Here is a 13,083-nt window from a genome sequence, read left to right as displayed (position 1 = left end):
CACTTTACAATAAGACGTCAAGGTAAACAACACTGCCAAGGGCTTAGAGGATGAATCTGGTCATGTGATATGATCATGTGATCTGCCAAATTAAACTTTTTAGATAGATAGATAGATAGATAGATAGACGGATAGATAGATACTTTATTTATCCCCAAGGAGAAATTCATCTGTCCATTACCTCATTGTTGATAATAATAATAATAATAATAAAGGCTGAATGATGGAAATAAACTCTCACCACACTCTTCTGTTTGCAGATATTTTCCAATTCGATCTGAGTGTTCTCCAGCTCCTGGGAGAGAGTCGTCTGGACGCCCTCGGCCTCCAGGCGCCTCGCTTCGCTCTCCTCCAGCTAATTGGAGACGGAGAGAGAAAGAGCGAGTGAGTGTTTATCAACCGGCGCAGAGGGTGACACCGCAGAGTCAGTCTGAGCTGGGCGCACCTGATAGTGCAGGCGCTCTATCTGGTCTTTGCTGCCGTTGGGCACGTTCGGTCCCGAGCTGTCGACGGTGGCGAGGAGCAGCTGGGCGTCGGCCAGCAGGGCGTGAGTCCTCTTCAGGTCTCTCCTCAGCTTCTTCTCCACGTCGAAGTCCCTGTGTCCCACCTGCAAGACGAGAGAGCTGAGACCAATCCTTCTAGAAATGAGATCTGGAGAAACTAGAATTCAATTTACATAGCACTTCTCTTTTCCTAAAACTCCCATATTTTCTTCTTCTTCTGTGTTTTATTTGAAGTGTTGATCCATCAGAAGATATAAAAACCATCTCAGTGTAGTTTTACATCTCCTCTCTCAGGCTTCTCTCTGGAGCTCTAGTAACAACAGGTCGGTGAGCCAATCAGAAGAGAGGAGGCTCTGAGCCTCTCTTCTGATTGGCTGACTGTTTTCTGAGTGATCCAATAAAAATACAGCAGATTTCAGGTAAAAACACTCAGAGAAACCAAATCCTGCAAGGTTTGGATGGTGGGTCCAGGTGGGCGGGGCTTGGTGACTGCTTTGTTGTGACATCACAAAGTTCCAGAAGTCCTGACGGCTGGTTTTAAGGCTCAGTTTCTGAATACAGGCTGTGTGCATTTCTCTGTGGACTGAGGCTTTGATACTTTCACAGTATTAATATAGAAGCTAGAGCTGATCTATAATCACACTACACATGGACACAGACCTTTACACTGGAGGAGCTTTAATGACCAGAAGTGTTCTTGCAGAACGCTGTGATGTCACGGTGAAGTTGACCTTTGACAGTTTGGATATATCATCATTTTACCCTAATAGACATTGGTGTTAAATCGTGTCCTGATCAGTGAGTGAATTCTGTTTGGTCACAGTAAAAAAAAAAAACAAATCACCCTTTTCACTCTAAACGCTTTAAAGGACTTGAACCGGCGCTATTTGCCAGCTTGGCCACGGACCAGCTCAACTTATCAGCAGCGAAATTACATCCTCATAAGGACACAGAGAGAGAGAGAGAGAACGCTAAATTAGCCGCCGCCTCTTTGCAGCATATGCTTGTTTTGTGGCGCCTGTAATGTAGGAGTGACACATTCATCAGCTCGAGAACATTAACCCACAATAACAATGATGTACGACGCGCTAAAGTCGCCTGGACACTTCACACACACTATAAACATAAAGATGTGCAGTATATGTGATACAGTTGTGTGTGTACTACACGTGTGTATGTGTGTGTGTGTGTGTGTGTGTGTGTGTGTGTGTTCTGTACCTGGTCACACAGAGTTGCGATGAGTCCTTCCAAGTCGTGTTTCTCATGAATCACCATCTGTTTCTCCTCATACTCCTGCTCCAACTGCATCTCCAACTGCCTCAGCTACACACACACACACACACACACACACACACACACACACACCACAAAAAAAGAGAAGAAGAAGAAGATGAACGAGCAGTTTCAATGTGTTTTTATTGTCCCTGACAGGAGACTTTCCCCTGCAGCAGGAAGCGTAATGACAGACATAAAAACACCATCATCTGCTGGAGAGTATAAACATAAACAGCACACAATAACAACCATCCTCTGCTGCATGAATCAGCCGGAGTTCGGTGATTCAAAGCCTCAGCCGGAGGGACGAATCTCAACTTCTCCATCGAGGAGATGAAGAGGAGACTCCGGCGTGACTCTGGGCTTCTTTACAACCTGCAGGTCAGACACTGTCGCCCGTCTAGCTGCAGCTTCAGGTTGTTTGCCACAACAGGAGACTCAGGTTCAGGCTCCAAGTTGTACTGTCACAGTAATGATATAGAACCTAGACCTGCTTTATAATCAAACTACACGTGGACATCTCTTTAAGTACCTTTAACAGATTCTGTAGGTATTAACAGAAAAATCGCCTTCAAGTACCAAAAGTAAAAGTTCTCATTATGCAGCAGAACAATCTCTGTCACTGTTATTATTAGTGATTGATGATTATCCAAGCATCATTTTAATGCTTCAGCTGGTGTGTGAACTGCTTTATATTCTGCTGGGTGTTTTAATCCATAATAGAGCATCATATTTTATTTAACTTCAGCTATTAAATAAATGTGGAGCGGTAAAATATGCAGTGGAACGAGAAGAACAAAGTGGCATAATATTGAAAATATTATATAATGATGAACTACAAGCACCTCTAAATTGTTCTATAGTACAATACAGTGTAGTTTCCCTCATGTTGACGTGGGTCAGCTCTAAAAGAATCATCGATGAACCAAGAACACCTGGTTTTACAGACTTTACCTTGGGACAGTAGAAGTGACTGTGTTTGGTTGGTTATGAGTGATTACTTGGGGTCTTGAATTAATTGTATTATGTGAAACCCACCCGTCTCTGAGACGACTTGTGCACATCCTCCAACTCCTCCTCTTTATCCTCCAGCTCTTTCTGATGGATCTGCTTCATCCGCTCCATCTCCATCTCAAACCTCATGTGGATCTGAGAGACGGGAGGAGAGAGACGAGGTGAGACAGGCGGCAAGCGAGTAAATCTATCTGAAGGCGTCTGTGTGAGCTGCGAGCACCTGTTGCTGCTGCTGTATTTTGGCAGTGAGCTTGGTGATTTCCTCCGCCCTCTCGCTGGCCTGGCTCTCCAGCAGACGAAGCTGTTTCTTGAGGTCGGGCAGCGAATCCGAGGCGAGGTCGACGGGCAGGCTGAGGTCGCGGATCTGAGCGCACAACTCCTCCTTCTGCTTCTGCAGACGACCCACCTCTGACTGGCTCTCCTGCAACACACACACCCACACACACAAACATACAGCATGTGTCAGTGCAAACAAAACATTTTGTTCATCCTCCAGCTCAGATCTTCTCTTCCCGTCCTGTGGCGGCTGCAGCGTCTCCGGAGCCGCCGCAGGTTAAACGGTGTGATCCCGCTCTGAGATACTTTGGTGCGTTTGACCACGGGGGAGCTGAAGAAGAAGCAACACAGACGCAGAAACAAAGACGAGAAACAGCAGAGTTTCTGGTGGGAAAAGGAGGAAACAGTCCTGAACTGGCTGACAGACACTCTCATAATGTAATAGAGGAAATTAGGTCTGGTATTTACTTCTTAGTTTGACTTCTTTTAAACTTTTCTCTAAGCTGTGCACAGGAGAGATTTGGGAGTGACGGTAATAACTCTGCCCGAGGCAACACAGACTCAGAGCCAGGTGGATGCAGCGTGGAGGTGGCTCATGCAATAATATATGAAGTGGTTCGCGGCAGAAGAAGCAATCGCACTATTTTCATTATGAGAATCAGAATCAGAATACTTTGTTGATCCTCAGGGCGAAATTAGGTTGAGTTACAATTCCTCCCTCAGCGAAGAGCAGAGAATATGAAGTAGATCATAAAGATCCTGGAGCACGTCACATTAACCTTTAGTAAAGACACGAGCGTCAACGCTGTGGGTCAGTCATATGTCAGACACGCCGCCTAACATGTCCGTCTCTGACTCATTTAACTGCCGTGACGCCGGCTCATGAATCAGATGTGACAACTTTCACTTCCACAACAGATCATTTGCTCTTTTTCAGGGTCACATGGTCCAAGCTGTTTCCAAGTAACACGTCCTGTGCGGTTTTGCATAAAAGGAGCTTATAGAGCATAAAGATAAACACAAACACACCTGGAGGTCGCGGCGCAGCGTGTATATCTCAGTCCCCAGAGCTGCGATTTCCTGAAAGGCTTTGTCCTTTTGCTCTCTCTCGTTGTCGGCTTCCTCCAGAGCTTGAGTCAACTCATTGTCAAACCTGCATAAACACAAGAAAACACACAAACAGAAGGAGCAGGCAGATGCTTTAGGTGAAATACTGCATGTAAAATAGGACAAACACTGCAGAACTTATTCTTATTGAACCGGCCGAGAGTAAACACGGAGCCTCTGAGATAAAATACATTATTATTAATCCCCAGGGGGAAAACTCGTTTTTTCATCCATGTACAGTTTCAAATAACAAAAGAAACAACAAACAAACAATTCAACACAGAAACAACACCGTCACACTGCAGCGCTGGAAGAAATACTCAGGTCATTTACTTTAGTAGAAGTAGCAGGAATAAAAGTAAAAGTTCTGCATCTGAAATTTTACTTAAAAAAAGTTCTAATCATATATCATATATTATTTCATCATTATTATTGTTCCTGATGCATTAACTTGTAAACAGCATATTAATGTTGTTGCTGGTCGAGGTGGAACCATCTTTATATTTTGAATTTTATCTATAACAACGCATCATAATTTAGTTTTTTTTACAATTATCAGACAACAATCAATTAACAAATAAAAACCTGACTATAAATGATGCACCTGAATATGGGAACAAGCAATAAACATTAAATAAAAATTAAAAAATATCTTGTAAATAGATCCTGTATCTCAAAACAAAGAAAGAAAGAAGCTAGTGTCACATTTTTCAATGACTGAGTGAGAGAGAGACAGAGAGAGAGAGAGAGAGAGAGAGAGAGAGAGAGAGAGAGAGAGAGAGAGAGAGAGAGAGAGAGAGAGAGAGAGAGAGAGAGAGAGAGAGAGAGAGAGAGAGAGAGAGAGAGAGAGAGAGAGAGAGAGAGAGAGAGAGAGAGAGAGAGAGAGAGAGAGAGAGAGAGAGAGAGAGAGAGAGAGAGAGAGAGAGAGAGAGAGAGAGAGAGAGAGAGAGAGAGAGAGAGAGAGAGAGAGAGAGAGAGAGAGAGAGAGAGAGAGAGAGAGAGAGAGAGAGAGAGAGAGAGAGAGAGAGAGAGAGAGAGAGAGAGAGAGAGAGAGAGAGAGAGAGAGAGAGAGAGAGAGAGAGAGAGAGAGAGAGAGAGAGAGAGAGAGAGAGAGAGAGAGAGAGAGAGAGAGAGAGAGAGAGAGAGAGAGAGAGAGAGAGAGAGAGAGACGGGCTGATGTAACGAGGTGATGTCACACTTTCGGAGAGGACCAGGTGGACACAGACCTTCTCTGTTTGCGGTCCAGCTCGTGCATGCGGCTCTGCAGGCTGTCAGTGAGGACTCGGGCGTCCTGGAGGTCAGAGGTCACGCGGCGACAGTGACGTTTCAGTTCTGTCACACTCCTCCTGGACTGCTCCAGCTGGGCCTGCAGCGTCGCCACCTACACACACACACACACACACACACACACACACAGTATTATTATCTTCAGACATTTAATCTCCCGTCCGCTCTGCCCTGCACGTCAGCGTGTCCTGTCTCACCTTGGTATCGAGCTGTTGTCGCGTCTGTCTCTCCGTCTCCAGTTTTTCCTCCGTCTGCTTCAGACGTCTGCGGACGAACTCAACCTCTGTCTGGCAGCACTCCAGCTGCATGGCCAGCTCGCTTTCTGCGTGGGGAGGGAAGGACGTGACTTTGTCATGGGGGGTGATGGTCGGGGTCACTTGACCGTCTGCTGACAGTTTTCTGTGTCGATTTTGTTTTTGTTGTTTTTAGCTTGAAACCAGTTGTCTCTGATTATGTGCCACAGGAGATTGATTCTTTTTCTTTCACTGAAACTAAACTAAACTACTGTTCCTCCTGAAGATGCAGCTGTACCTTTATCGTCCTTATCTATATTGAAGTATATTGTATTTCTTTCCTCTTAACTTTATCTTATTTCTTTCTTTTCTTCTTATTTTGAGCCTCTTGCCTCTTTTGCTTCAACTGTTTTTAAAAGGTGCTTCATAAATATAGTTATTATCATTATTATTATTATTATTAATCATCCAACAGTTTGTGACTTTTGTTTTTGTTTGTCTTTGTGACCTTTGATGAAACAGAGGAATCCCAGAAGCAAAAAAGGCCCAGCACCACATCAGCTTTGTCTTTGTCCAAACTTTTAGAGCGGACATTGAAATGTACATGAACGTGTGTGCAGCCATAAAAACACTGAAGTGCAAATAAATATTCAAGTCATGAATTTTCACCTCAAACTTCCAGTTATCTACGGCCGTTAGAAAAGTCTGTACGAGCACAACTCATGAAACGTACAGACTGATGTTTTTGGGAATGAGAGTGAAAAATGTTCTTGCATGAGGAAGATTGTTGATCATGTTTTTGTTACCAAATTTTTTCCAACCACTCACAGCCTCCACGTAACCCATGGCAACAGCAGAAGCACAATGGACCAGAGTGAAACGACAGTGGACACGTTTCGTTTCGTTTACCTGTCCCCGCTCCTCTCTGACTCTGAGCCATCTGAGCTTTCTGCTTCTCCTCCTCCAGCTGCTTCTCCAGCGTTTCCATGGCGACTTTACACTGGTCCAGACGAGCCTGATGTTTGGAGGAGGAGAGATATTTGCAATAGCTTCAGGTTTGCAGTTTGCAGCTGGCAGGTTATGTGAACTGAGACGTGTCGTCACTTTAGAGGAAGTAATAGATTACTTTTCTTTCTTGTCTGTCTACCTGCAGGTCTTTGTTGTCCCTGCTGAGTCGAAGCCTCTCTGCCCTCTCCACATCCAGAGCCTGTCCCACCGCATCGCCGCGGAAACGCTCGTCACTTAGCTCAGATGTCACAGCTGTAACCTGCACACAGGGATCACGGCATGAACAGTGTGTGTGTGTGTGTGTGTGTGTGTGTGTGTGTGTGTGTGTGTGTGCGTGTGTGTGTGTGTGTGTGTGTGTGTGTGTTGCAGCACAAACCTTGGTCTCCAGGCTGTCAGCGGTCTGCCTCAGCTCGTTCCTCTCCTTCTCTGATTTCTCCAGACGTCGCCTCAGAGCTGAAACCTCGTCCTGCCGGAACAGAGACTCGCGTCTTTGAAATCACGTCTCACAACATTTGATTCATGAGCCGTTTGCCTCCATCGTTTCCACCATCTCATCTTTTACTGTGATGGGTGAGTCCACCTGTTGCTGGCAGACCTGGCAGCGGACGCAGGCGCTGCACAGCTGACTGAGCTCCCATCGCTCTCACTGATCAGTCGTCTGTTTGCCTCCTCGTGTTATTTTATCTTCAGTATTTATCACCTGCAGCTCACTCAGCCCGTGTCTAACACACTTTTCAGTCTTTAAAAAGGCTGTCAGAAACAATATCACACAATGTTCAGGCTGCGTTATGCATGAGGATAGCTGGCACTGTACAATTTAAGATCTTGGACTACATTACAGAGAGGTGGAGTGTGGAGGCCAGCAGCAGAGTGAAGGGAACACTTTCTCTTTTAATCAGTTAGCATGAGTTAATTGAATGAATGTGAGGTTACTGAAGCAGCAGAACCAGAGGTCAGAGGTCATTTGCATCGACCAATTGGAGAGGCAGGGAACCGACAGAGACTCAATCCGGCACAAAACCGTCTCGTAAAAACCACGACGTTGTCACACTGGGTTTCACACGGAGTCAGCAAAGAAGATAAAGAGAATAAATGTGTTTCCCAAAATGTCAAACTAATTAAAACTAATGTGTGTGTGTGTGTGTGTGTGTGTGTGTGTGTGTGTGTACCTCTTTGGCCCGGAGCCTCTGGTTGTCCATGTTGACGTCAAGCAGAGGACGAACTCGGCAGAAAAGTTTCCACCAGCTCCAGTTGGACACGACCCTCAGAGCGCGAAGGTTCCTCTGCAGACAGCTGACCGCCATCTGCTGCACCTACACACACACACACACACACACACACACGCACACACACACACGCGCACACACACACGCGCACACGCGCACACGCGCACACACACACACACACACACACACACACACACACACACACAGAGCTGTTTCAGTAAAGTGTCTGAGTTGAAACTACAGTTGAACTCCTCACAGTGGTAATTTTATATTCATTGCTTTAAAAAGAAATAAAGAAATTCAAATAACATTTTTAATTATCATACATTTTTCAAACCAAAAACATTTATTTATAAAACATTTAACAACATATTTTTAAAACCAGGTTGATTAATTTGTAAATATAAATTTAACTTTTTAAAGTTTAGTCGTTAAATTGTTTAGTCGACTCACAGAAAATCAAAATGCAACTATTTTGGTAATTAATTAATAATTTCAGTCATTTTTAATACAAAAATGTTAAATATTCTCAGGTTGCAGCTTCTCATATGTGAGTATCTGCTGCGTTTCTCTCATATATGAGAATAAACTGAATGTTTTCAGGGTATTCGACTGTTAGTCGGAGAAAACGAGTAGTTTGAAGACGTCACTTTCAGCTCTGAGAATTGATTCTTGACAATAACCACTTCAAACTATAAGCTTAATTCATTATTCAAAGTTATGTTTATCAAGTTTTATTTCTAACTTTACCCAGACTGTTGTGTTATTTGAGGTGGATGACTGAATGAATGTTTGAATGTTCTGTTTACTCTGTAAATTTAAAATGAACAAAAGCCAATAAACAAAAAAAAAGATCAATCAATAATCAGTATAACTGTCATTAGCAGCCGTGCTCATGTTAAAGTGCCGCAGAGGGACGCTGACCTTCAGCTTGCGGTACTTCTGACGGGCCACGTGTCCCATGCAGGAGGCCTGCAGATAGACCAACCAGCCGGTGACCTGCTGGTCCCGCTGCTGCTCCAGGTAGCGCAGCACACCTCGCTTCATAAACACCTGAGACACAGGGGGAAGAAGATCCCTGAGTCACATCAGCTGGATCCGCGTGGTGCCGTTTGATTAGAGCGGTTCTAACATGCCCTCACCCTGCTGGCGCCCACGACGATGCTCTTTTTATCCAGATCCAGCTCAGCCAGCAGCTCCTCCACCGCCTGAGACACAGAGAGGGAAAACAGCGTATTGATTCCTGAGCTGAGGATCACAGACCGGTGTGTTTTGTGCGGGATCTGACCTTTCTCTCGTCGTGGCTGACGAACATCGAGGCGTAACGTTTCATAATCGGGGGAGACAACGCCTGGAAGTGACACCTGAAGTCGCTGAGAGTCATGTGCTCTGGATAACCTGAGGCAGAGAAGCAGATCCAGAGGTTACACCCAGACCTGTGAGTCTACATCTGGAAAATTTAATTAAAACATTTACAGGTAAAATTATGAAAACACAACCTCCACACATAAACATAACAAACATTATTTATTTATTTCCAAATGTTTGGCTCTAATAATGAGCAGTTCCTCGTCGAGCTAAATCCAGACCTGGTCCCGGATCAGCTCCACCGCTCTAACTTTGATCCTGTAATCTATTAAATTCAGGCTGCGGCTCATTGGAAACGACTTGTGCTGAGGCTCCTGCTCACTCCGCGTCACTGTGCCAGTCCAGATAAAAATAGGGCAGAATTTAGACAGAAAAGTGGAGCGTGGACGTAAAACGGCTAAATCTGCTCCACTGGAGGGAAATCTCACCCAGAGGTGGAGAGTGGGCGGCCGGAGCTTTACTCAGGTGAGTGACTTTCATTTTAATTTTGGTTTCCACATGTAAACACCTTATGAATGTTTAAAGGACAAATTACCAGAAGTCTGAGGTTTGTCTTTTCCTGTAACAAACTTTTCATTGATTCCATCCATATTCAGCATTTTTAAGCAATATTAATGAATTAATTATCAGACTCTATAATGCAGTGGTAAGTAGATATTTGGGCATTTTAAGTGTTTGTCAATGTATTTGTCAACAACTGTAGCAATCACATGAAAAATATATACTATATACAGTATATGAATATAATGAATGAATATAACATCTTTATTTACATTCATTAATTTAATTTACACCACATAATCTATTATTTACATTCATAAAGATGTATTATTATATAACTGAGATTTAATTTAAAGAAATTTATCAACAGTTTTAAATTCACCACTTTGAATAACTTGTAGGAACATACGTAAGAATTAGTTTGTGTTAAATGATATATCATTATACGTGATAACAGGGGTGTTACACTGTCTAATCAATCATTCATTAACAGTTTATGCACCAGTTACAGATGGATCTGAGTGGTTATAATCCCTGATAAATACATTAATAAAGACTTACATATGTCTTCAGGAGATGTCATGGAGGAAACTTGCATATAATTTTCTGTATTAATTACATTTTTCAGCAAATAATTCTCCTGTAGTAACATCTGCAGGATGGTCACAGTTTGTTTGATTGATTTGAAATGTAACACAACATTGTGTTTAACAGCCTAAAGTGTGTCCACACGTCTCTGTCCAACATGAAAAATGAACCTGTATTAAATCCTCAGAGAGAGTGCGAGGGCTGCACGACGGACAAGACTGATGCCACTGAGGTGATCATTTAAAATAAATCAAGAGCGTGAATTATTAAATGAAGCACAAAGTGTTTTTTCTCTGACACCTCCGGGGACTCCGTACGTTGAAGTGTGTTGTAAACCTCGTATTGATTCGTCTGCGCACTGCAGAGAAACGATGCCGGCGTGAATGTGCTGACCTGTGCGGTAGAGCTGCAGCGCCGACAGGATCTGTGTGGAGTGCAGCTGGACTCTCAGCGCCGGGACGTCGAGACTTCCACCGTCGCTCTTGGCGCTCACACACTGCAGGAACACGGGCCGGGCTCGACGAATCAGGTTCACCAGAGCGTCCTGCAGGGAGGGGTCAGCGAGGGAGGGAGAGAGAGAGAGAGAGTGACTCCACTGATACTTTAAACTATCCTCAGGTGATAGCGAACACACAGGTGAACTCACGGCCTGTAGCTTCACTGCGATACACTGCGAGTGTCTGCGAATGGCCGCCATCCCCCCGCTGAAGGTTTTCCTGATGGTGCCGTTCCTCTGCAGAGAGCGCTGGCTGCCGCCCTCCAGACCCCCCAGACCTCGACACAGAGGGGGCAGAGAGATTCGGGGGGTGAACATGGCCTTCACCGCCGCTCTGAGGAAAACACGGAGTAATCAGATTACATAACTGCACTCACTGTTACAACACTGTAAATAAATGATAACACGTGCTTCCATACAACTGACCACCAAAATCTAAGCTGTTCATCCTCGAGTCCGTTTTTACCAAATCTGAAGAAATTCCCTCGAGGCGTTACAGAAATATCGCGTTTACAAGGCGTTTTGTGAGCTCACTGTGACCTTGACCTTTGACCTTTAACCACCAAAATCAACTCAGTTCATCCTTGAGTCCCGGTGAATGTTTGTGCCAAACTTGAAGAAGTTCCATTAAGGCATTACTGAGATATCGTGTCCACAAGAACGGGACAGACGGACGGACAACCTGAAAACAATATGGCGGCTCTGACTGTCGCCACCGCGGAGGAATAAAAAACTTGTAGGCCACCCTGAATCCATAGTGACATTATACCTCACATCCCCTAAAGCATTATGGGAACTGCAGCATTAAGATTTACACAACGAAAGAACTTTAAAGTACATAGACGGGGCTGTCCACATACATCTGGCCACTTTGTGTACAGCTAACTGTGCGACAGGAGCCGACTACAAGACGTTGACTGACGTGTCGTCCCTGTGCGGTGGCGTTCAGCCTCCGGGGGGCCGTTACACACACTCACACGGTGGAGTTCTGGAGCAGACAGATGGCGTTCAGAGCCGACGGGTTGTTCTGGATCAGACCGAACCAGCCAGTCAGGTCGTAGCGGATCGGGTCGCAGCCCATCAGGTGGTTCACCTCGCACTGCAGCGGCTGCTCGCACTGACGCACTGCAGGGACATACACACTGTGTTTAACTGAGCTCACACACTCGACACACACACACACACACACACACACACACACACACACACACACACACACACTACCAGTGTTGCTGAAATACTGGCAGACTCTCCCCAGGGCGCTGTTCTCACTGGCGGCTGGTGTCACCATCTCCTCATCCAGAACCCACAACAGACCTCTGGGGTCTCCATCTGCCGCCCGGACCTTAGAGACACAGAGACACACACACACACACACTGTATATGATTACCACAAAAGAGAAACACGAGCTGTTGCTGTTTTCAAGCACAAATTGAGCCGGAGCTTCGAGAACTTCTGGCTCCGTCAAATGTCGGACGTAGTGGAAAGAAAGGAGAAATATTTTCATCGCCTTCATCTCCCGAGGAGGAAACAGCAGGATGAAGTTTCTACTTTGTGGAATTGTTTCTTGAAGTTGAACTTAGTGTGAGATAATGCTGCTAAATGAGGTGTGGACAGGTGCATGGCTGGTGCGTTGTTATATTGAGGCAGCAGAAAGTGATTCACCAGCAAAAGCCTGGACTAAAGTCAGTGTTGCAGTATTCCACTGTTATTTTAAAGAGCATTATCACGAGTGTAATAATACGCCGTGTGAGTGTACTGCAGTGTTTCCAATTCATCACAGAGAATAAATCTGTCCACCGCAGTTTCATAAAGAACCGAAGACGGATTCACACTTTCTCTTAATAAACATAAAAGATGTCTAACGTTGTGATTTGTGCCGCTGCTTCTCTGTGGAGGTGAGAGCGGAGCGTTCATCCACTCAGCCCTTCTGTGTAGTATGTGTGTCAGGACCTGTCTCACTGGTCAGACACAATATTTAAATAGAATGAAACACTGTGCTATTATAAAAGAGATCCACCAAGGTGTAAATGTAAATGGCTTTTTAAAGGGAAATGGGGGCTGGCTCTTTGATTGGTTTATTGGATGTTACCCTGAAAACACTCCCATATGATTAATTAACAGACTAAGTCCGACCTTTTGAAGCATGTGCCTGGAGCAGCGTCTGCCCCCCCCCTGTTAAAATAGCAAAAGTGACATG

The 13,083-nt window shown here is 44.8% G+C and overlaps 1 protein-coding gene across 1 annotated transcript in view; it reads right to left on the bottom strand.

Moving 5' to 3' along the window:
* The window catches only part of myo18b (myosin XVIIIB), a 36,804-nt gene that overhangs the window by 11,121 nt on the left and 12,600 nt on the right, over positions 1-13,083 (bottom strand). Inside the window, exons 16-34 of the mRNA XM_022748728.1 lie at positions 12,107-12,227; positions 11,860-12,007; positions 11,033-11,216; positions 10,780-10,930; positions 9,218-9,327; positions 9,072-9,137; positions 8,854-8,982; positions 7,873-8,016; positions 7,080-7,169; positions 6,843-6,962; positions 6,605-6,710; positions 5,660-5,784; positions 5,402-5,556; positions 4,098-4,221; positions 3,013-3,213; positions 2,817-2,927; positions 1,722-1,826; positions 446-607; positions 242-355 (exon numbers count right to left, since the gene is read on the bottom strand). Coding sequence (XP_022604449.1) covers positions 242-355; positions 446-607; positions 1,722-1,826; positions 2,817-2,927; positions 3,013-3,213; positions 4,098-4,221; positions 5,402-5,556; positions 5,660-5,784; positions 6,605-6,710; positions 6,843-6,962; positions 7,080-7,169; positions 7,873-8,016; positions 8,854-8,982; positions 9,072-9,137; positions 9,218-9,327; positions 10,780-10,930; positions 11,033-11,216; positions 11,860-12,007; positions 12,107-12,227 — 2,466 coding nt within the window. The remainder of the gene's footprint in view (positions 1-241; positions 356-445; positions 608-1,721; positions 1,827-2,816; positions 2,928-3,012; positions 3,214-4,097; positions 4,222-5,401; positions 5,557-5,659; positions 5,785-6,604; positions 6,711-6,842; positions 6,963-7,079; positions 7,170-7,872; positions 8,017-8,853; positions 8,983-9,071; positions 9,138-9,217; positions 9,328-10,779; positions 10,931-11,032; positions 11,217-11,859; positions 12,008-12,106; positions 12,228-13,083) is intronic.

Source organism: Seriola dumerili, unplaced genomic scaffold (assembly GCF_002260705.1).
Source record: "Seriola dumerili isolate Sdu_G_001 unplaced genomic scaffold, Sdu_1.0 BDQW01000128.1, whole genome shotgun sequence".
Lineage (NCBI taxonomy): Eukaryota > Metazoa > Chordata > Actinopteri > Carangiformes > Carangidae > Seriola > Seriola dumerili.
Note: the sequence above shows the minus strand (reverse complement) of the source record. Positions and strands in the feature narration are given on the sequence as shown.